At 38.9% G+C, this 25,365-nt stretch overlaps 1 protein-coding gene across 1 annotated transcript; it reads right to left on the bottom strand.

Annotated features, from left to right (window-relative positions):
* Positions 1-5,378: 5,378 nt before the first annotated feature.
* hspb2 (heat shock protein, alpha-crystallin-related, b2) lies at positions 5,379-12,749 on the bottom strand. The gene is made up of 3 exons (XM_031809349.1): positions 12,615-12,749; positions 11,209-11,399; positions 5,379-8,554 (listed from the first exon to the last, which is right to left on the bottom strand). Exons 1-3 carry the CDS (start codon positions 12,709-12,711, stop codon positions 8,339-8,341), a joined length of 504 nt encoding a protein of 167 aa, XP_031665209.1. The 5' UTR covers positions 12,712-12,749; the 3' UTR covers positions 5,379-8,338.
* Positions 12,750-25,365: the final 12,616 nt, after the last annotated feature.

Genomic DNA, 25,365 nt, shown 5'->3' with positions numbered 1-25,365 from the left:
AGCTCTCTCTGTCTCTCCTCACCTGTAGTGATACAGCTCTCTCTGTCTCTCCTCACCTGTAGTGGTACAGCTCTCTCTGTCTCTCCTCACCTGTCGTCTCTGTCTCTCCTCTCCTGTCCTCTCTGTCTCTCCTCACCTGTAGTGGTAAGGTAATAGTAGTAGTAATAGTAATGGAAGTAATAGTAGTAGTAATAGTAGCAATAGTAGTAATGGTAGTAATAGTAACAGTTTTAGTAGTAGTAGTAGTTGTAATAGTAGTAGTAGTCGTAATAGTAGTAGTAATAGTAGTAGTGGTAGTAATAGTAGTAGTAGTGGTAATAGTAGTAGTAATAGTAGTAGTAGTAGTAATAGTAGTAGTAATAGTAGTAGTAGTGGTAATAGTAGTAGTAATAGTAGTAGTAGTAATAGTAGTAGTAGTAGTAATAGTAGTAGTAGTGGTAATAGTAGTAGTTATAGTAGTAGTAGTGGTAATAGTAGTAGTAATAGTAGTAGTAATAGTAGTAGTAGTAGTAATAGTAGTAGTAGTGGTAATAGTAGTAATAGTAGTAGTAGTAATAGTATTAAGAGTAGCAATGATAGTACTTATAGTAATAGTAACAGTAGTAGTAGTAGTAATAGTAGTAGTGGTAGTAATAGTAGTAGTAATAGTAGTAGTAGTGGTAATAGTAGTAGTAATAGTAGTATTAGTAGTAATAGTAGTAGTAGTGGTAATAGTAGTAGTAATAGTAGTAGTGGTAGTAATAGTAACAGTAGTAGTAGTAGTAGTAATAGTATTAAGAGTAGCAATGATAGTACTTATAGTAATAGTAACAGTAGTAGTGGTAGTAATAGTAGTAATAGTAACAGTAGTAGTAGTAGAAGTAGTAATAGTAGCGGTAGTAGTAATAGTAGTTGTAATAGTAATAGTAATAGTAGTAGTAGTAGTTGTAATAGTAATAGTAATAGTACTAGTAGTTGTAGTAGTTGTAATAGTAATTTTTATTTATTTATTTTACCTTTATTTAACTAGGCAAGTCAGTCAAGAACAAATTCTTATTTTCAATGACGGCCTAGGAACAGTGGGTTAACTGCATGTTCAGGGGCAGAACGACAGATTTGTACCTTGTCAGCTTCCAGTTACTAGTCCAACGCTCTAACCACTAGGCTACCCTGCCGCCCCGATATTAATAGTAATAGTAATAGTAGCAGTAATAGTAATAGCAGTAGTAAGAGTAATAGTAGTGATAGTAGTAGTATTAGTATTAGTATTAGTAATAGTAGTAGTAGTAATAGTAGTAGTAATAGTAATAGTAGTGATAGTAGTAGTATTAGTATTAGTAGTAGTAATAGTAGTAGTAGTAATAGTATTAGTAGTAGTAATAGTAGCAGTAGTAATAGTATTAGTAGTAGTAATAGTAGTAGTAATAGTAGTAGTAATAGTAGTAGTAATAGTAGCAGTAGTAGTAATAGTAGTAGTAGTAGTAATAGTAGTAGTAATAGTAATAGTAGTAGTAGTAGTAGTAGTAGTAATAGTAGTAGTAGTAATAGTATTAGTAGTAGTAATAGTAGTAGTAATAGTAGTAGTAGTAGTAGTAGTAGTAATAGTAGCAGTAGTAGTAGTAGTAGTAGTAGTAATAGTAATAGTAATAGTAATAGTAGTAGTAGTAGTAGTAGTAGTAGTAGTAATAGTAGTAGTAGTAGTAATAGTAGTAGTAATAGTAGTAGTAGTAATAGTATTAGTAGTAGTAATAGTAGTAGTAATAGTAGTAGTAGTAGTAGTAGTAGTAGTAATAGTAGTAGTAGTATAGTAGTAGTAGTAGTAGTAGTAGTAGTAATAGTATAGTAGTAGTAGTAGTAGTAGTAGTAGTAGTAGTAGTAGTAATAGTAGTAGTAGTAGTAGTAGTAGTAGTAATAGTAGTAGTAGTAGTAGTAGTAGTAGTAGTAGTAATAGTAATAGTAGTAGTAGTAGTAATAGTAGTAGTAGTAGTAATAGTAATAGTAGTAGTAGTAGTAGTAGTAATAGTAATAGTAGTAGTAGTAGTAGTAGTAGTATTAGTAATAGTAATAGTAGTCAGTTATATACAACATGATGATGGTTCCACTGTGTATTACTGTCAGTTATATACAACAACATGATGATGGTTCCACTGTGTATTACTGTCAGTTATATACAACATGATGATGGTTCCACTGTGTATTACTGTCAGTTATATACAACATGATGATGGTTCCACTGTGTATTACTGTCAGTTATATACAACAACATGATGATGGTTCCACTGTGTATTACTGTCAGTTATATAGAACAACATGATGATAGTTCCACTGTGTATTACTGTCAGTTATATACAACAACATGATGATGGTTCCACTGTGTATTACTGTCAGTTATATACAACAACATGATGATGGTTCCACTGTGTATTACTGTCAGTTATATACAACAACATGATGATGGTTCCACTGTGTATAACTGTCAGTTATATACAACAACATGATGATGGTTCCACTGTGTATTACTGTCAGTTATATACAACATGATGATGGTTCCACTGTGTATTACTATCAGTTATATACAACATGATGATGGTTCCACTGTGTATTACTGTCAGTTATATACAACATGATGATGGTTCCACTGTGTATTACTATCAGTTATATACAACATGATGATGGTTCCACTGTGTATTACTGTCAGTTATATACAACATGATGATGGTTCCACTGTGTATTACTATCAGTTATATACAACATGATGATGGTTCCACTGTGTATTACTGTCAGTTATATACAACATGATGATGGTTCCACTGTGTATTACTGTCAGTTATATACAACATGATGATGGTTCCACTGTGTATTACTGTCAGTTATATACAACATGATGATGGTTCCACTGTGTATTACTATCAGTTATATACAACATGATGATGGTTCCACTGTGTATTACTATCAGTTATATACAACATGATGATGGTTCCACTGTGTATTACTGTCAGTTATATACAACATGATGATGGTTCCACTGTGTATTACTATCAGTTATATACAACATGATGATGGTTCCACTGTGTATTACTGTCAGTTATATACAACATGATGATGGTTCCACTATGAAGATATTATTATATAGACACTGTCTTTATTAATGTAGATATTATTATATAGACACTGTCTTTATTAATGTAGATATTATTATATAGACACTGTCTTTATTCATGTAGATATTATTATATAGACACTGTCTTTATTCATGTAGATATTATTATATAGACACTGTCTTTATTCATGTAGATATTATTATATAGACACTGTCTTTATTAATGTAGATATTATTATATAGATACTGTCTTTATTAATGTAGATATTATTATATAGACACTGTCTTTATTAATGTAGATATTATTATATAGATACTGTCTTTATTAATATTGACAATATGTATCTAATAATATGTACATACATAAAGACTTTATACTGGCTTTATACTGGATTATAATATTATCTACAACGGTCTTGAAGGAGTTCCAGTGTATGCTGAGCACTTGTTGGCTGCTTTTCCTTCACTCTGAGGTCCAACTCATCCCAAACCATCTCAATGGGGTTGAGGCCAGGTGATTGTGGAGGCCAGCTCATCTGAAGCAGCACTCCATCACTCTCCTTGGTCAAATAGACCTTACACAGCCTGGAAGTGTGGTTTGGGTCATTGTCCTGTTGAAAAACAAATGATAGTCCCACTAAGCACAAACCAGATGGGATGGCGTATCGCTGCAGAATGCTGTGGTATCCATCCAAGTGTGCCTTGAATTCTAAATAAATCACGACAGTTTCACCAGCAAAGCACCACCACACCATAACACCTCCTCCATTCTTTACGGTGGGAACCACACATGTGGAGATCAAAAATCTCAAATTTGGACTCATCAGACCAAAGGACAGATTTCCACAGGTCTAATGTCCATCGCTCGTGTTTCTTGGCCCAAGCAAGTCTCTTCTTCTTATTGGTGTCCTTTAGTGGTGGTTTCTTTGCAGCAATTCGACCATGAAGGTCTGATTCACACAGTCCTCTGAAAAGTTGATTTTGAGATTTGTCTGTTACTTGAACTCTGTGAAGGATTTATTTGGGCTGCAATTTCTGAGGCTGGTAACTCTAATGAACTTATCCTCTGCAGCAGAGGTAACTATGGGTCTTCCTTTCCTGTGGCGGTCCACATGAGAGCCAGTTTCATCATATAGCTTGAAGGTTGTTGCGACTGCACTTGAAGAATAGTACAAAGTTCTTGAATTTTTACGTATTGACTGAACTTCATGTCTTAAAGTAATGATGGACTGTCGTTTCTGTTTGCTTATTTGAGCTGTTCTTGCCATAATATGGACTTGGTATTTTACCAAATACGGCTATCTTCTGTATACCCCCCTACCTTGTCACAACACAACCAATTAACAGGCACACCTGTTAATTGAAATGCATTCCCGGTGACTACCTCATGAAGCTGGTTGAGAGAATGCCAAGAGTGTAAAAAGCTGTCAAGGCAAAGGGTGGCTATTAGAAGAATCTCAAATAGGAAATATATTGTTGATTTGTTTAACACTTCTTTGGTTACTACCTGATTCCATATGTGTTATTTCATAGTGTTGATGTCTTCACTATTATTCTACAATGTAGAAGATAGTAAAAATAAAGACCCTTGAATGAGTCGGTGTTCTAAAACTATTGACTGGTTCTGGATTTAGGTATTTTAGCTGTAATTTGTATTTTCAAAATACAAAATACTTTTCTATACCAAGTGGTTTACAATTTTGGGTTCCCTTTTACCCTGCATCGGTATCAGAAATCTGATGGCATTATGGTGTGATAAGTTAACTACATGTAAATGTACAGTATACGTAAAAATTATCAATTGCAAAGCATGCTGTGTAATATTCTAATGAGCTCCTCCCCAAAACAAGGCCAATAATAATACCCAGTGTGCTTTGCACTTCATTTCGGCATGCTCATTTTCACATATACAGCCGAAACAGTTAGAAATAGTTTGTGCATGTCTTATGGTGACATTTTGTGACGTTTTTGTTCGTTTTGGACTTAGTGAGTTTTTTTTTCGGCTGTTCATTTTTTCTGAGGCAAGTCGAAGTTAGGACCCAAAGTCTACGCCCCTTCGTCTGTGATTGGTCAACAGTAGGGATTCTTCAACAGATTCTTCCACATTCAACAACAGATGACTTGTTTTCATGCACATTTTTTTCTTTGAGAAACACCAAGCATCTTAGTTAGTAAAATGACCCTTGGCAAAAACATCAAAATGAATGACAGATTTCTTGAGTTATTTTAAATACACACAGACACACACACACACATCCTCGCTGCAGAGAGCCAGACTACAGAAATCACAGATATCCCCTTAGTCTTTAAACTTGACTTTTATTATTCACAGAACCAATCTAAAAAGATCACAAAACAATTGTATTGACTAGTAACCCGCTTGGACAGTTATGTGCCTGTGTTCTGATATTCTGTCGGACAATCAAAGGAAGGAAATGTTTCGGGGGCCTGGCATCCTTGGGTTGGTGCAACGGCCGGATGGCTGGGGAGGGCGCTGGGCACTACAGGTTTGATGTGTTGCCATGTTTGCATTGTTCTGCATCTTTCACATCTTAACAGAGTGTTGAATTGGGAATAATTTGGTGGAGGCTAAGACCAAACAGTAGCATGTGTTCCGGTTAATAAACCATTCAATTCGAGAACTCAATCCTTATTTATTCATTTATTTATGATCTATGGAGATCATTAGACTATATTCTAGTTTAAGAAACAACACTATTGTTTATTACAAAAACAATAGGTATATTTTATTGTAAACTAGAGCATCACTAAGCAACAATATACATCTTCAGAAATGTCTAAATATTATGCAGCGAAAACAGACAAACACATCAATGGGATTGTAGAAACCACATTGTGGGCCTGATAGAACACATCAATGGGATTGTAGAAACCACATTGTGGGCCTGATAGAACACATCAATGGGATTGTAGAAACCACATTGTGGGCCTGATAGAACACATCAATGGGATTGTAGAAACCACATTGTGGGCCTGATAGAACACATCAATGGGATTGTAGAAACCACATTGTGGGCCTGATAGAACACATCAATGGGATTGTAGAAACCACATTGTGGGCCTGATAGAACACATCAATGGGATTGTAGAAACCACATTGTGGGCCTGATAGAACACATCAATGGGATTGTAGAAACCACATTGTGGGCCTGATAGAACACATCAATGGGATTGTAGAAACCACATTGTGGGCCTGATAGAACACATCAATGGGATTGTAGAAACCACATTGTGGGCCTGATAGAACACATCAATGGGATTGTAGAAACCACATTGTGGGCCTGATAGAACACATCAATGGGATTGTAGAAACCACATTGTGGGCCTGATAGAACACATCAATGGGATTGTAGAAACCACATTGTGGGCCTGATAGAACACATCAATGGGATTGTAGAAACCACATTGTGGGCCTGATAGAACACATCAATGGGATTGTAGAAACCACATTGTGGGCCTGATAGAACACATCAATGGGATTGTAGAAACCACATTGTGGGCCTGATAGAACACATCAATGGGATTGTAGAAACCACATTGTGGGCCTGATAGAACACATCAATGGGATTGTAGAAACCACATTGTGGGCCTGATAGAACACATCAATGGGATTGTAGAAACCACATTGTGGGCCTGATAGAACACATCAATGGGATTGTAGAAACCACATTGTGGGCCTGATAGAACACATCAATGGGATTGTAGAAACCACATTGTGGGCCTGATAGAACACATCAATCATGACGGACTTGATTAATATCCACCATGTTAGATCAGCATCGCTGAATGGGCACCAATGATGGCGACTTATGCCCCACAGTCTGCTATCCCCTACAGTCTGCTATCCCCTACAGTCTGCTATCCCCTACAGTCTGCCATCCCCCGCAGTCTGCTATCCCCTGCAGTCTGCTATCCCCTACAGTCTGCTATCCCCCACAGTCTGCTATCCCCTACAGTCTGCTATCCCCCACAGTCTGCTATCCCCTACAGTCTGCTATCCCCCACAGTCTGCTATCACCTACAGTCTACGTTCCTTGTACTGTTCACCACGGTTTACCTTCCTTCTACTGTCCCCCACGGTCTACGGTCCTTGCTCTATCTCCCACGGTCTACCTTCCTTCTACTGTCTCCCACGGTCTACGTTCCTTCTAGTATCCCCCATGGTCTACGTTCCTTCTACTATCCGCCAGTCTCCTATCCCCCACAGTCTACTAACCCCCACAGTCTCTGTTCCTTCTGCTTTCCCCCACGGTCTTCATTCCTTGTTCTATCTCCCAAGGTCTGCGTTCCATATATCTCATTCCGGGTGGTATTGGGGTTGATCCATGACAGAGGACACTATGGGGTATTGGGGTTGATCCTAGAGGGTGTTGGGGTTGATCCATGACAGAGGACACTCGGGGGTATTGGGGTTGATCCTAGAGGGTGTTGGGGTTAATCCATGACAGAGGACACTAGGGGGTATTGGGGTTAATCCATGACAGAGGACACTAGGGGGTATTGGGGTTGATCCATGACAGAGGACACTAGAGGGTGTTGGGGTTGATCCATGACAGAGGACACTCGGGGGTATTGGGGTTGATCCTAGAGGGTGTTGGGGTTCATCCATGACAGAGGACACTAGGGGGTATTGGGGTTAATCCATGACAGAGGACACTAGGGGGTATTGGGGTTGATCCATGACAGAGGACACTAGAGGGTATTGGGGTTGATCCATGACAGAGGACACTAGGGGGTATTGGGGTTGATCCATGATAGAGGACACTAGGGGTATTGGGGTTGATCCATGACAGAGGACACTAGGGGGTATTGGGGTGGATCCATGACAGAGGACACTAGGGGGTATTGGGGTTGTTCCATGACAGAGGACACTAGGGGGTATTGGGGTTGATCCATGACAGAGGACACTAGAGGGTATTGGGGTTGATCCATGACAGAGGACACTAGGGGTATTGGGGTTGATCCATGACAGAGGACACTAGGGGTATTGGGGTTGATCCTAGAGGGTGTTGGGGTTGATCCTAGGGGGAATTGGGGTTGATCCTAGAGGGTATTGGGGTTGATCCATGACAGAGGACACTAGAGGGTATTGGGGTTGATCCTAGAGGGTGTTGGAGTTGATCCTAGAGGGTGTTGGGGTTGATCCTAGAGGGTGTTGGGGTTGATCCTAGGGGGAATTGGGGTTGATCCATGACAGAGGACACTAGGTCGTATTTTGGTTGTGTCTGTGTGTCGTCACTAGGTTGTCTTGTCGGTGTGTGTGTGTATGATATGCGTGTGTGAGGAGGGCGGGTCGGGGGTTGTCCGGGGAGCGGAGACAGAGAGGATGCCGTCGTGTGATAGGTCGACGAAGAGCAGTAGAGGGTCGACACCCACAGGAAGTATGTAGGTCCTCGTAAACGACCGACTGATGAACCCGTGGACATCTTGTCTCTGGGAGTGGTTACCACTGACCTGACACACACACACACACACGCACAAACACACACCACATCGAACCAAGGAAGAGGGAGAGAGAGAGACAGGTCTTTAACTCCAGAAGGTTTGATTAGGGGTTTGAGGTCAGGCGTAACAGGTCAGGGGTCAGGGGAATAGAGCATGATATACGTATTTTTAGCGTGGGCATCGCCATTGAGGACCATTTTGAAGTCTCGCTCTGATGCACCCCTTCACGGGGTGGGGGCAATAAGTTGACCAGAGTGGCCAACACTGGGACTCAATAAGTTGACCAGAGTGGCCACAACTGGGACAACCACTCAATAAGTTGACTAGAGTGGCCAACAATGGGACAACCACTCAATAAGTTGACTAGAGTGGCCAACACTGGGACTCAATAAGTTGACCAGAGTGGCCAACACTGAGACAACCACTCAATAAGTTGACCAGAGTGGCCAACACTGGGACAACTCCTCAATAAGTTGACTAGAGTGGCCAACACTGGGACTCAATAAGTTGACCAGAGTGGCCAACACTGAGACAACCACTCAATAAGTTGACCAGAGTGGCCAACACTGGGACAACCACTCAATAAGTTGACCAGAGTGGCCAACACTGGGACAACCACTCAATAAGTTGACTAGAGTGGCCAACAATGGGACAACCACTCAATAAGTTGACTAGAGTGGTCAACAATGGGACAACCACTCAATAAGTTGACCAGAGTGATCAACACTGGGACAACCACTCAATAAGTTGACTAGAGTGGCCAACAATGGGACAACCACTCAATAAGTTGACTAGAGTGGCCAACACTGGGACAACTCCTCAATAAGTTGACCAGAGTGGCCAACACTGGGACAACTCCTCAATAAGTTGACCAGAGTGGCCAACACTGGGACAACCACTCAATAAGTTGACAAGAGTGGCCAACACTGGGACAACCACTCAATAAGTTGACAAGAGTGGCCAACACTGGGACAACCACTCAATAAGTTGACTAGAGTGGCCAACACTGGGACAACCACTAATAAGTTGACCAGAATGGCCAACACTGGGACTCAATAAGTTGACCAGAGTGGCCAACACTGGGACAACCACTCAATAAGTTGACTAGAGTGGCCAACAATGGGACAACCACTAATAAGTTGACTAGAGTGGCCAACACTGGGACAACTCCTCAATAAGTTGACTAGAGTGGCCAACACTGGGACAACTCTTCAATAAATAAACCAATGTGGCCAACACAGGAACAACCACTAATAAGTTGACTAGAGTGGCAAACACTGGGACAACTCCTCAATAAATTGACCAGAGTGGCCAACACTGGGACAACTCCTCAATAAGTTCACCAGAGTGGCCAACACTGGGACAACTCCTCAATAAGTTCACCAGAGTGGCCAACACTGGGACAACCACTCAATAAATTGACTAGAGTGGCCAACACTGGGACAACTCGTCAATAAGTTGACTAGAGTGGCCAACAATGGGACAACCACTCAATAAGTTGACTAGAGTGGCCAACCCTGGGACAACCACTCAATAAGTTGACCAGAGTGGCCAACACTGGGACAACCACTAATAAGTTGACTAGAGTGGCCAACACTGGGACAACCACTAATTATGTTGACTAGAGTGGCCAACACTGGGACAACCACTCAATAAGTTGACTAGAGTGGCCAACACTGGGACAACCACCCAATAAGTTGACTAGAGTGGCCAACACTGGGACTCAATAAGTAGACTAGAGTGGCCAACACTGGGACAACCACTCAATAAGTTGACTAGAGTGGCCAACACTGGGACAACTCCTCAATAAATAAACCAAAGTGGCCAACACAGGAACAACCACTAATAAGTTGACTAGAGTGGCAAACACTGGGACAACTCCTCAATAAGTTGACCAGAGTGGCCAACACTGGGACAACTCCTCAATAAGTTGACCAGAGTGGCCAACACTGGGACAACTCCTCAATAAGTTGACCAGAGTAGCCAACACTGGGACAACCACTCAATAAGTTGACTAGAGTGGCCAACACTGGGACAACCACTCAATAAGTTGACCAGAGTGGCCAACACTGAGACAACCACTCAATAAGTTGACCAGAGTGGCCAACACTGGGACAACCACTCAATAAGTTGACCAGAGTGGCCAACACTGAGACAACCACTAATAAGTTGACTAGAGTGGCCAACACTGGGACAACTCCTCAATAAGTTGACCAGAGTGGCCAACACTGGGACAACTCCTCAATAAGTTGACCAGAGTGGCCAACACTGGGACAACTCCTCAATAAGTTGACCAGAGTGGCCAACACTGGGACAACTCCTCAATAAGTTGACCAGAGTGGCCAACACTGGGACAACCACTCAATAAGTTGACTAGAGTGGTCAACACTGGGACAACCACTCAATAAGTTGACCAGAGTGGCCAACACTGGGACAACCACTCAATAAGTTGACCAGAGTGGCCAACACTGAGACAACCACTAATAAGTTGACTAAAGTGGCATTCAAAACCACCTGGTCTTACAGCATTTCATATTATTCTGTAAGTAAATCAGAGACACTCCATTACGTGTGATACTTTATGTTGTGTTTCATATGGTATGTATTCATTTGTTGATGTCCATCAACCATTTCTTTAGAGGTCAGGGGTTAGAAGTCTTTACCTCCAGTAGGTTGTCGACAGTGCGAACGGTGACTTCATCAGGAGTGAACTGACACACGTCCAATCGAACGGTCCACTTCCCTGGCTCCGCCTCTATATCAGAGAAGCCCCGCCCTAGCTGCTTGGTGATTCTTGGACGGACATAGTAACCATGATACAGGGTGGGGGTGAGGAGGTCCTGGGGGGTAAGAGCTGGGGGAGGAGTCAGATATCAGAATCATACAGCTGGGGGAGGAGTCAGATAATAGAATTTACAGATTTACAGTAGTTCGATTGTTCTCTCGGGGCTGGGGGGGGGAGAGATTTACAGTAGTTTGATAGTTCTCTCAGGGCTGGGGGGAAAGAGATTTACAGTAGTTTGATAGTTCTCTCAGCCTGGGGGGGAAGAGATTTACAGTAGTTTGACAGTTCTCTCAGGGCTGGGGAGAAGAGGTTTACAGTAGTTTGATAGTTCTCTCAGGGCTGGGGGGGGGGGGGGGTAGGAGATTTACAGTAGTTTGATAGTTCTCTCAGGGCTGGGGGGGGGGAAGAGATTTACAGTAGTTTGATAGTTCTCTCAGGGCTGGGGGGGTAAGAGATTTACAGTAGTTTGATAGTTCTCTCAGGGCTGGGGGTGGGGGGGGGTAAGAGATTTACAGTAGTTTGATAGTTCTCTCAGGGCTGGGGGGGTAAGAGATTTACAGTAGTTTGATAGTTCTCTCAGGGCTGGGGGTGGGGGGGGTAAGAGATTTACAGTAGTTTGATAGTTCTCTCAGGGCTGGGGGGGGTAAGAGATTTACAGTAGTTTGATAGTTCTCTCAGGGCTGGGGGGAAAGAGGTTTACATTAGTTTGATAGTTATCTCAGGGATGGGGGGGGGGGGTAAGATATTTACAGTAGTTCCTATATAACCCAGTGCAGCTGTTCTAGGATGGTGTGTGGGTCTGAAAACATACCTCTGGCTACAAGGCTTAGGAGAAACTCACCCCTGTTATTTTTCTGCCTCTCCTCAAATCAAACATGTTTTTCCATACCTAGTCTCTATGCAGGCTTTACAGCCCTGCGTGTGTGTTCCAGGCTGCCATAGGTTATTATGGAACCCTGTTCAGCTGGACATTCTATTTATACACACAGTCCTTCTGAGGAGCGGGGTTCCCTAGTTCAGGGGAAAACAATATTGGACATTCATCTCTGTTTGTTTTGGATTTATAGTGACTAGTGACACACACACACACACACCACTCATTACTAGTACTGAGATATAGCATGTTAGCTACAGACAGTGATCCAGTGATAGTTTTATAGCGTAGCTTTCGCTAGATCACAAACTAAATACACCTCTGATTTAAAAACACACAGAGAGACAAAGACAGACAGAGAGCGACAGAGAGACAGACAGAAAGCGACAGAGAGAGGGAGAGGTTCCTACCCTCTCCAAAGTTCTGGTCGTAGATCCTTCTGGGAGAGTTCAGTTCACACTGAGTACTCATGGGATATGCATGAGGCACCGTCCGCTCCGCCATCATGACTCAATGACTGACAGAAGGAGAAAGAGAGAGTGAGGCAGATGGAGGGAGGGAGGGAGTGAGTAAGGGGATAGAGAGTGAGGGTATGAACGAGGACAGGGAGAGGAGAGGGAACAGTGGGAGTTTATCCAAAAGAATGTTTGGCTCCACGGAGATTGATAAAAAGGCTGCAAATAGAGTACACACACACATTCTACTCCATTTAGCTCATACACAGACTAATAGCAGACTAATAACAGACTAATAACAGACTAACAACAGACTAATAGCAGACTAACAACAGACTAATAGCAGACTAATAACAGACTAATAACAGACTAACAACAGACTAATAACAGACTAATAACAGACTAACAATATACTAACAACAGACTAATAACAGACTAATAACAGACTAACAACAGACTAACAACAGACTAATAACTAATAACAGACTAATAACAGACAAATAACAGACTAATAGCAGACTAACAACAGACTAATAGCAGACTAATAACAGACTAATAACATACTAATAACAGACTAATAACAGACTAATAGCAGACTAACAACAGACTAATAGCAGACTAATAACAGACTAATAACAGACTAATAACAGACTAACAACAGACTAATAGCAGACTAATAACAGACTGACAACAGACTGACAACAGACTAATAACAGACTAATAACAGACTAACAACAGACTGACAACAGACTAACAACAGACTAATAGCAGACTAATAACAGACTAATAACAGACTAACAACAGACTAATAACAGACTAATAGCAGACTAATATCAGACTAATAACAGAATAATAACAGGCTGACAACAGACAAATAACAGACTAATAACAGACTAGCAACAGACTAATAACAGACTAACAATAGACTAACAACAGACTAATAACAGACTAACAACAGACTAACAACAGACTAATAACTAATAACAGACTAATAACAGACTAATAACAGACTAATAGCAGACTAACAACAGACTAATAGCAGACTAATAACAGACTAATAACATACTAATAACAGACTAATAACAGGCTAATAGCAGACTAACAACAGACTAATAACAGACTAATAACAGACTAATAACAGACTAACAACAGACTAATAGCAGACTAATAACATACTAATAACAGACTAACAACAGACTAATAACATACTAATAACAGACTAACAACAGACTAATAACAGACTAACAACAGGCTAACAAGTATATTGACACTGTATGCTGGAAACACTCGGTTAGTTTTTTTACAACACAAAAATAACCACTCTTCGTTAGATATAAATACTGAGCTTGTTTTTGCATGAATTCCGCGACGCGGTTAGCTTTGAACAACTAGGCCCACTATTTCTTGTCCCGGAATCCCGTTTAACAGACAGCTTGAAGCCTGCTTGACAGAGCCGTTAACCTTAGCTAGCTAGCTAAACTGCTAGCTAAACTGCTAGACATCAAGCTAACAAAGTTAATCCCAGATGAGTTTTCCAATGGAGCCCTCTTTGTCTGGAGAAGTAAATGAATGGTTCCAGAGCTGTAGGAGCTCTATCTACTATGCTTGTTTCAGGACCAACTGGATCAATCACAGTTCCATTGAGGCAATTGTTTGCTTGCCAAGGATTATACAGTAGGCCTGAAGTGGCTTCCTTAGACACTATATAAAAGATCCATCATATCTGGCCCTGATCCCTCTCTGAATCGTAGCATTGTACTCTTCAACAGGATTCTCTCTCTTCACAACTGGCTATGTGATTATTGTAGCTCAATGGGTGTAACTTTTGTTGACAATTTCAACACCTTTTGGAAACAAAACATGTTTTATAAGGACGATGGGAACCACCCAAATCATTTGGGTTCCTGGATCCTTTCACAGAATTATAAGGCTGCATTGAGGCAATGGTTTATCAATGACTCAAGCCCAGCTCAGTTAATCCCTACCATTGTGATGCAGAGATGTCATAATGCTTCAGCAAATGCACATTAAACCAGGGGCGTTGGTAGACACAATGTAACTAACCTAATTGATGTCCCTTTAACTGCTCTGAATGCCTCTGCTGATCCTACAGCTATTGTAAGCAGTAATCATGAGCCTATGAACCAGAGTTATACTGTTAGCACTGAGGCGGTGTGCCCTAGTAGGAAGTCCACTGTGTGCAGCTCACCCTGCACTAACAGAAATAACATGAGCATGTGTAACAGCTGTCGTTGGTGGAAGAAGGTGAGGACCAAGGTGCAGCGTGGTACATGTTTGGCATTTTATTAAATATAAATGAACACTAGATAACCAAGTAACAAAAGGCACAACCGAAACAGCTCCGTCACATGCAACACACACTAAATAGAAAATAACTACCCACAACCCATAGTGGGAAAACAGGCTGCCTAAGTATGGTTCTCAATCAGAGACAACGACAGACAGCTGTCCCTGATTGAGAACCATACCCGGCCAAAAACAAAGAAATACAAAAACATAGAAAAAAGAACATAGAACGCCCACCCTAGTCACACCCTGGCCTAAATAGAGAATAAAAGCCTCTCTTTGTCCAGGGCGTGACAGCATGTCTACTTCTGCTAAGCTTCCCAATAAAGCAATGAAAACAATCAAGCATCCCAGAAAAGTGCTAAAAATAGTTAATGAACAAGGTTCCTGAAATCAGTAACATGCTAGTAACAGATTACATTCATATTCTGACTATCTCTGAAACTCACTTAGATAACACCTTTGATGGTACAATCGTAGCAATACATGGTTATAACATCTACAGAAAAGACAGAAATGCCAAAGGTGGAGGTGTTGCTGTTTATATTCAGAACCACATTCCTGTAAAGATTAGAGACGATCTCGTGTTAAATACTGTTGAAGTCATATGGCTACAGATTCATCTGCCTCACCTAAAGCACATTCTCATGGGAAGCTGCTATAGACCAAGTGCTAACAGTCACTATCTGGATAACATGTGTGAAATGCTTGATAATGTATGTGATATCAACAGAGAGGTATGTTTTCTGGGTGATTTAAATATTGACTGGCTTTTATCAAGCTGCCCACTCAAGAAAAAGCTTCAAACTGTAACCAGTGCCTGCAACCTGTTCTGTAGTGATTCATATGTTGTTGATGTAAAGAATATTTGCTGGTCTGTGGTGTGTAATGAGGAGCAACCAGATGCTGCACTTGACACATTTATGAAATTGCTTATCCCAGTTACTAATAAGCACACACCCATTAAAAAATGACTGTAAAAAACTGTTTTTCCCCTTGAATTGATGAGGAGTTGAAAAATTGTATAGTTGAGAGGGAGAGGTATGGCAAATAAGTCTGGCAGCCCAACTGATTGGCAAACGTACAACAAATTAAGAAATCATGTGACTAAACTGAATACAAAGAAGAAGAAACTACACTATGAAACAAAGATAAATTACATAAAGAATGACAGTAAAAAGCTCTGCAGCACCTTAAATTAAATGTTGGGCAGAAAGGTAAACTCAGCTCCATTCTGTTTTTATTTGTATTTATTTAACCTTCATTTAACTAGGCAAGTCAGTTAAAACCTCTTTGGGCTAGGGGGCGGAATTTTCATGTCCGGATGAAAAGCGTGCCCAAAGTAAACAGCCTGCTACTCAGGCCCAGAAGCTAGGATATGCATATTATTAGTAGATTTGGATAGAAAACACTCTGAAGTTTCTACAACTGTTTGAATAATATCTGTGAGTATAACAGGTGAAACCCCGAGCACAATCCATCCAGGGAAAAAAAGTTTTGAGGTCAATCTGTTTTCTATTCGATTTCTATGGCAAGCCAGTTTTATTAGAAATATGCTTGCAGTTGCTATCGCTTCCACTAGCTGTCAACAGTTTTTTGAAATTGGTTGATGTTTTTCCTTTGAGTAATGAAGAAGTAGCCCTTTCCTTTCTGGGTGTATATCCAAGTGGACTGTTTTGTTTGGGGCGTGTGACCTGTGGGTCAATCCACTTTTTTTATTCGCTCATCCACTCATTTTATTCGCTATTGAACACAGTTCATCCCGTCTTAAATTGTATCGATTATTTACGTTTTAAAATACCTAAAGTTGGATTAGGAAAGTTGTTGGAAATGTTTGGACAAAGTTTACAGGTAACTTATTAGATACTTTGTAGTCATGTCGGGCGAGTTGGAACTGGTGTTTTTTTAATCAAACACGCCAAATAAATTGACATTTTGGGGATATAACGACGGAATTAATTGAACAAAAGGACCATTTGTGATGTTTGTGGGACATATTGGAGTGCCAACAGAAGAAGATCTTCAAAGGTAAGGAATGAATATAATTATATCGTTATTTCTGAGTGTTGTGTCGCGCCTGGCAGGTTGAAATATGATTTTCATGTGTTTGTATGCGGGGTGCTGTCCTCAGATAATCGCATGGTCTGCTTTCGCTGTAATTTCGCTCTAATGTTGTCCAGTCCCGTTAATGGGATCCGACCGGGAATGGGGGTGAAGGGATCCATAAGAATTAAGAATAAATTCCTTATTTACAGAGATGGCAAAAGGCCTCCTGCGGGGGCGGGGACTGGGATTTAAAAAAACATTTTTAGAAAACATATCACCAACAGAGAGAGTGAACAGACAGAGAGCATGGGCTCCTGATATAATACCAGTTGGATACATTTAGATAAACTAGAATTCTTTCACAAGGACTTATCAACACCTTCATTCCAAATCACAAATCCATACCTGAAACCTCGATTTTGGACAAAAATTCCTAAATGGACTGTTACTACCAACGATTATCAAGAAGAAAACCTTGTAACAAACCAAAACCTGTGGAAGAAATACATGGAAATACCATCCAACACAAAACGGAGTGAGTAATGTTCAGTCTGAACCTACTTCTGAAGCCAAAAGATGTAAAGACAATAATCTCTAGGTCATTTTGTTATATAAAGCTTAATAAATAAGGCTACTAAGCTGCTAGGAAAGAAACAGACTTAAATTAGCATTGAAGTATATTTGTATTTATTTATTTATTATGGATCCCCATTAGTTCCTGCCAAGGCAGCAGCTACTCTTCCTGGGGTTTATTATGGATCCCCATTAGTTCCTGCCAAGGCAGCAGCTACTCTTCCTGGGGTTTATTATGGATCCCCATTAGTTCCTGCCAAGGCAGCAGCTACTCTTCCTGGGGTTTATTATGGATCCCCATTAGTTCCTGCCAAAGCAGCAGCTACTCTTCCTGGGGTTTATTATGGATCCCCATTAGTTCCTGTCAAGGCAGCAGCTACTCTTCCTGGGGTTTATTATGGATCCCCATTAGTTCCTGTCAAAGCAGCAGATACTCTTCCTGGGGTTTATTATGGATCCCCATTAGTTCCTGCCAAAGCAGCAGCTACTCTTCCTGGGGTCCAGCAAAATTACACAGGCTGTAAAATAGTGATCACTAAGGTCATTACAGAAAACACCAGCTGATACGTACATAACAGGATTATTTGTGAGAATAACATCAAGGAGAGTACCCTTTTCTGGGTGTTTGGAGTCATATCTTGTGGAATTGGTAATAATCTGAGAAAGATTTACGGAGTCCCATTGCTTTAGGACTTGATCAGGTGGTTTAAACTTCTTCGGGATCAGTGTCCCTTCCATGGCATGGTTGAGCTAACGTAGGCTAATGCGATTAGCATGAGGTTGTAAGTAGCAAAAACATTTCCCAGGACATAGACATATCTGATATTGGCAGAAAGCTTAAATTCTTGTTAATCTAACTGCACTGTCCAATTTACAGTAGCTATTAAAGTGAAATAATACCATGCTATTGTTTGAGGAGAGGGTACAATTTTGAACATGAAAAATGATTAATAAACAAATTTGGCACATTTGGGCAGTCTTGATAAAACATTTTGAACAGAAAGGCAACGGTTCATTGGATCTGTCTAAATCTTTACACATACACTGATGCCATCTACTGGCCAAAATCTAAATTGCACCTGGGCTGGAATAATACATTATGGCCTTTCTCTTGCATTTCAAAGATGATGGTACAATTTTTTTTTACAAAAGAACAGTTGTTTTTTTCTTTGTATTAGCTTTTACCAGATCTATTGTGTTATATTCTCCTACATTCCTTTCACATTTCCATAAACTTCAAAGTGTTTCCTTTCAAATGGTACCAATAATATGCAGATCATTGCGTCAGGGTCTAAACTACAGGCAGATAGATTTGGGTATGTAATTTTAGGCGAAAATTGAAAAAAGGGGCAATCCTTAATAAGAGGTTTTAAGCATGTCAAATTAAGACAGGCAAGTGCTGATGGTGCTCAATAACACCAAGCAACAGTCAACAAAGATCTATTTGAAAGTTGAATGAGTAAAACCAGCAAATCCAATTGTTTGGGGACGACTTGGTGGAGACAACTGAGCACTGAAGGTGATCCTTGGTTTAGATTGCCACTCCCCCACCTTTCGGAAGATCTGTCTTGCCGAAAAAGGTTATAACCAGAAAGGTTAACATCAGTGTTCAAAACACTCTTCCTTAACCACGTCTCAGTAATGACCAACACATCTGGATTGGAGCTGTGAACCCACACCTTCAATTGATCCATTTTAGGTAATAAGCTTCTAGTGTTAACAAAAAATCTAGTGTTTTCAAAACATTTAAAAACAAGTTTTAATGACTCCAACCTAAGTGTATGTAAACTTCTGACTTTAACTGCAGATGTTAGTTGGTGGTATATAAGAGTGGTATATATATGGTGGTATGTAATAGTGGTATATAGTTGGGGGTATGTAATAGTGGTATATAGATGTTAGTTGGTGGTATGTAATAGTGGTATATAGTAGGGGGTATGTAATAGTGGTATATAGATGTTAGTTGGTGGTATGTAATAGTGGTATATAGATGGGGGTATGTAATAGTGGTATCTAGATGGTGGTATGTAATAGTGGTATCTAGATGGTGGTATGTAATAGTGGTATATAGATGATGGTATGTAATAGTGGTATCTAGATGGTGGTATGTAATAGTGGTATATAGATGATGGTATGTAATAGTAGTATATAGATGATGGTATGTAATAGTGGTATCTAGATGGTGGTATGTAATAGTGGTATATATATGATGGTATGTTTTAGTGGTATCTAGATGGTGGTATGTAATAGTGGTATATAGATGGTGGTATGTAATAGTGGTATCTAGATGGTGGTATGTAATAATGGTATATAGATGGTGGTATGTAATAGTGGTATATAGATGATGGTATGTAATAGTGGTATATAGATGGTGGTGTGTAATAGTGGTATAGAGATGGCGGTATGTAATAGTGGTATATAGATGATGGTATGTAATAGCAGTATATAGATGATGGTATGTAATAGTGGTATCTAGATGGTGGTATGTAATAGTGGTATATAGATGATGGTATGTAATATTGGTATCTAGATGGTGGTATGTAATCGTGGTATATAGATGATGGTATGTAATAGTGGTACATAGATGATGGTATGTAATAGTGGTATCTAGATGGTGGTATGTAATAGTGGTATATAGTTGGTGGTGTGTAATAGTGGTATCTAGATGGTGGTATGTAATAGTGGTATATAGATGATGGTATGTAATAGTGGTATCTAGATGGTGGTGTGTAATAGTGGTATATAGATGGTAGTGTATAATAGTGGTATCTAGATGGTGGTATGTAATAGTGGTATATAGTTGGTGGTATGTAATAGTGGTATCTAGATGGTGGTGTGTAATAGTGGCATATAGATGGTGGTATGTAATAGTGGTATATAGATGGTGGTATGCAATAGTGGTATATAGATGGTGATTGGTGGTATGTCTTAGTGGTGTATAGTTGGTGTGTGTAATAGTGGTATATAGTTGGTGGTCTGTATTAGTAGTATATAGATAGTGGTATATAGATGGTGGTATGTAATAGTGGTATATAGTTGGTGGTGTGTAATAGTGGTATATAGATGGTGGTATGTAATAGTGGTATATAGATGGTGGTATGTAATAGTGGTATATAGATGGTGGTATGTAATAGTGGTATATAGATGGTGGTATATAATAGTGGTATATAGATGGTGGTGTGTAATAGTGGTATATAGATGGTGGTATATAGATAGTGGTATGTAATAGTGGTATATAGATGTTAGTTGATGGTATTTAATAGTGGTATATAGATGGTGGTATGTAATAGTGGTGTATAGATGGTGGTATATAATAGTGGTATTTAGATGGTGGTATATAATAGTGGTATATAGATGGTGGTTGGTGGTATGTAATAGTGGTATATAGATGATGGTATTTAATACTGGTATATAGATGGTGGTTGGTGGTATTTAATAGTGGTATATAGATGGTGGTATGTAATAGTGGTATATAGATGGTGGTGTGTAATAGTGGTATATAGATGGTGGTATTTAATAGTGGTATATAGTTGGTGGTGTGTAATAGTGGTATATAGATGTTAGTTGGTGGTATTTAATAGTGGTATATAGTTGGTGGTGTGTAATAGGGGTATATAGATGTTAGTTGGTGGTATTTAATAGTGGTATATAGTTGGTGGTGTGTAATAGTGGTATATAGATGTTAGTTGGTGGTATTTAATAGTGGTATATAGTTGGTGGTGTGTAATAGGGGTATATAGATGTTAGTTGGTGGTATTTAATAGTGGTATATAGATGTTAGTTGGTGGTATTTAATAGTGGTATATAGTTGGTGGTGTGTAATAGTGGTATATAGATGATGGTATGTAATAGTGGTATCTAGATGGTGGTATGTAATAATGGTATCTAGATGGTGGTATGTAATAGTGGTATATATGTGATGGTATGTAATAGTGGTATCTAGGTGGTGGTATGTAATAGTGGTATATAGATGGTGGTATGTAATAGTGGTATCTAGATGGTGGTATGTAATAATGGTATATAATAGTGGTATATAGATGGTGGTATATAATAGTGGTATATAGTTGGTGGTTGGTGGTATTTAATAGTTGTATATAGTTGGTGGTGTGTAATAGTGGTATATAGATGTTAGTTGGTGGTATTTAATAGTGGTATATAGTTGGTGCTGTGTAATAGGGGTATATAGATGATGGTATTTAATACTGGTATATAGATGGTGGTTGGTGGTATGTAATAGTGGTATATAGATGGTGGTGTGTAATAGTGGTATATAGATGGTGGTATATAATAGTGGTATATAGATGGTGGTATATAATAGTGGTATATAGTTGGTGGTGTGTAATAGTGGTATATAGATGTTAGTTGGTGGTATTTAATAGTGGTATATAGTTGGTGGTGTGTAATAGGGGTATATAGATGTTAGTTGGTGGTATTTAATACTGGTATATAGATGGTGGTTGGTGGTATGTAATAGTGGTATATAGATGGTGGTGTGTAATAGTGGTATATAGATGGTGGTGTGTAATAGTGGTATATAGTTGGTGGTGTGTAATAGTGGTATATAGATGGTGGTATTTAATAGTGGTATATAGTTGGTGGTGTGTAATAGTGGTATATAGATGTTAGTTGGTGGTATTTAATAGTGGTATATAGTTGGTGGTGTGTAATAGGGGTATATAGATGTTAGTTGGTGGTATTTAATAGTGGTATATAGTTGGTGGTGTGTAATAGTGGTATATAGATGTTAGTTGGTGGTATTTAATAGTGGTATATAGTTGGTGGTGTGTAATAGGGGTATATAGATGTTAGTTGGTGGTATTTAATAGTGGTATATAGATGTTAGTTGGTGGTATTTAATAGTGGTATATAGTTGGTGGTGTGTAATAGTGGTATATAGATGGTGGTGTGTAATAGTGGTATAGAGATGGCGGTATGTAATAGTGGTATATAGATGATGGTATGTAATAGTAGTATATAGATGATGGTATGTAATAGTGGTATCTAGATGGTGGTATGTAATAGTGGTATATAGATGATCGTATGTAATATTGGTATCTAGATGGTGGTATGTAATAGTGGTATATAGATGATGGTATGTAATAGTGGTATATAGATGATGGTAAGTAATAGTGGTATCTAGATGGTGGTATGTAATAGTGGTATATAGATGGTGGTGTGTAATAGTGGTATCTAGATGGTGGTATGTAATAGTGGTATATAGATGATGGTATGTAATAGTGGTATCTAGATGGTGGTGTGTAATAGTGGTATGTAATAGTGGTATATAGATGTTAGTTGATGGTATTTAATAGTGGTATATAGATGGTGGTATGTAATATTGGTATCTAGATGGTGGTATGTAATAGTGGTATATAGATGATGGTATGTAATAGTGGTATATAGATGATGGTATGTAATAGTGGTATCTAGATGGTGGTATGTAATAGTGGTATATAGATGGTGGTGTGTAATAGTGGTATATAGATGGTGATTGGTGGTATGTATTAGTGGTGTATAGTTGGTGTGTGTAATAGTGGTATATAGTTGGTGGTCTGTATTAGTAGTATATAGATAGTGGTATATAGATGGTGGTATGTAATAGTGGTATATAGTTGGTGGTGTGTAATAGTGGTATATAGATGGTGGTATGTAATAGTGGTATATAGATGGTGGTATATAATAGTGGTATATAGATGGTGGTGTGTAATAGTGGTATATAGATGGTGGTATATAGATAGTGGTATGTAATAGTGGTATATAGATGTTAGTTGATGGTATTTAATAGTGGTATATAGATGGTGGTATGTAATAGTGGTGTATAGATGGTGGTATATAATAGTGGTATTTAGATGGTGGTTGGTGGTATGTAATAGTGGTATATAGATGATGGTATTTAATACTGGTATATTGATGGTGGTTGGTGGTATATAATAGTGGTATATAGATGGTGGTATATAATAGTGGTATATAGATGTTAGTTGGTGGTATTTAATAGTGGTATATAGATGGTGGTATGTAATAGTGGTATATAGATGGTGGTGTGTAATAGTGGTATATAGATGGTGGTGTGTAATAGTGGTATATAGATGGTGGTATTTAATAGTGGTATATAGTTGGTGGTGTGTAATAGTGGTATATAGATGTTAGTTGGTGGTATTTAATAGTGGTATATAGTTGGTGGTGTGTAATAGTGGTATATAGATGTTAGTTGGTGGTATTTAATAGTGGTATATAGTTGGTGGTGTGTAATAGGGGTATATAGATGTTAGTTGGTGGTATTTAATAGTGGTATATAGTTGGTGGTGTGTAATAGTGGTATATAGATGTTAGTTGGTGGCATTTCATAGTTGTATATAGTTGGTGGTGTGTAATAGTGGTATATAGATGTTAGTTGGTGGTATTTAATAGTGGTATATAGTTGGTGGTGTGTAATAGTGGTATATAGATGTTAGTTGGTGGTATTTAATAGTGGTATATAGTTGGTGGTGTGTAATAGGGGTATATAGATGTTAGTTGGTGGTATTTAATAGTGGTATATAGATGTTAGTTGGTGGTATTTAATAGTGGTATATAGTTGGTGGTGTGTAATAGTGGTATATAGATGGTGGTGTGTAATAGTGGTATAGAGATGGCAGTATGTAATAGTGGTATATAGATGATGGTATGTAATAGTAGTATATAGATGATGGTATGTAATAGTGGTATCTAGATGGTGGTATGTAATAGTGGTATATAGATGATGGTATGTAATATTGGTATCTAGATGGTGGTATGTAATAGTGGTATATAGATGATGGTATGTAATAGTGGTACATAGATGATGGTATGTAATAGTGGTATCTAGATGGTGGTATGTAATAGTGGTATATAGTTGGTGGTGTGTAATAGTGGTATCTAGATGGTGGTATGTAATAGTGGTATATAGATGATGGTATGTAATAGTGGTATCTAGATGGTGGTGTGTAATAGTGGTATATAGATGGTAGTGTATAATAGTGGTATCTAGATGGTGGTATGTAATAGTGGTATATAGTTGGTGGTATGTAATAGTGGTATCTAGATGGTGGTGTGTAATAGTGGCATATAGATGGTGGTATGTAATAGTGGTATATAGATGGTGGTATGCAATAGTGGTATATAGATGGTGATTGGTGGTATGTATTAGTGGTGTATAGTTGGTGTGTGTAATAGTGGTATATAGTTGGTGGTCTGTATTAGTAGTATATAGATAGTGGTATATAGATGGTGGTATGTAATAGTGGTATATAGTTGGTGGTGTGTAATAGTGGTATATAGATGGTGGTATGTAATAGTGGTATATAGATGGTGGTATGTAATAGTGGTATATAGATGGTGGTATGTAATAGTGGTATATAGATGGTGGTATATAATAGTGGTATATAGATGGTGGTGTGTAATAGTGGTATATAGATGGTGGTATATAGATAGTGGTATGTAATAGTGGTATATAGATGTTAGTTGATGGTATTTAATAGTGGTATATAGATGGTGGTATGTAATAGTGGTGTATAGATGGTGGTATATAATAGTGGTATTTAGATGGTGGTATATAATAGTGGTATATAGATGGTGGTTGGTGGTATGTAATAGTGGTATATAGATGATGGTATTTAATACTGGTATATAGATGGTGGTTGGTGGTATTTAATAGTGGTATATAGATGGTGGTATGTAATAGTGGTATATAGATGGTGGTGTGTAATAGTGGTATATAGATGGTGGTATTTAATAGTGGTATATAGTTGGTGGTGTGTAATAG

The sequence above is a fragment of the Oncorhynchus kisutch genome, linkage group LG29 (genome assembly GCF_002021735.2).
Source record: "Oncorhynchus kisutch isolate 150728-3 linkage group LG29, Okis_V2, whole genome shotgun sequence".
In the NCBI taxonomy this organism is placed as follows: domain Eukaryota; kingdom Metazoa; phylum Chordata; class Actinopteri; order Salmoniformes; family Salmonidae; genus Oncorhynchus; species Oncorhynchus kisutch.
This window is presented reverse-complemented; position numbering and strand designations above follow the sequence as displayed.

What these genes read in the sequence shown, in the direction of transcription:
- hspb2 (XM_031809349.1), bottom strand. Translation starts at nt 12,711, where the DNA reads ATGATGGCGGAGCGGACGGTGCCTCATGCATATCCCATGAGTACTCAG. An exon ending in CGACCAGAACTTTGGAGAGG is followed by an intron (nt 11,400 to 12,614) that starts GTAGGAACCTCT and finishes CTCCTCCCCCAG; the next exon opens with CTCTTACCCCCCAGGACCTC. An exon ending in CTGTCGACAACCTACTGGAG is followed by an intron (nt 8,555 to 11,208) that starts GTAAAGACTTCT and finishes TGTGTGTGTCAG; the next exon opens with GTCAGTGGTAACCACTCCCA.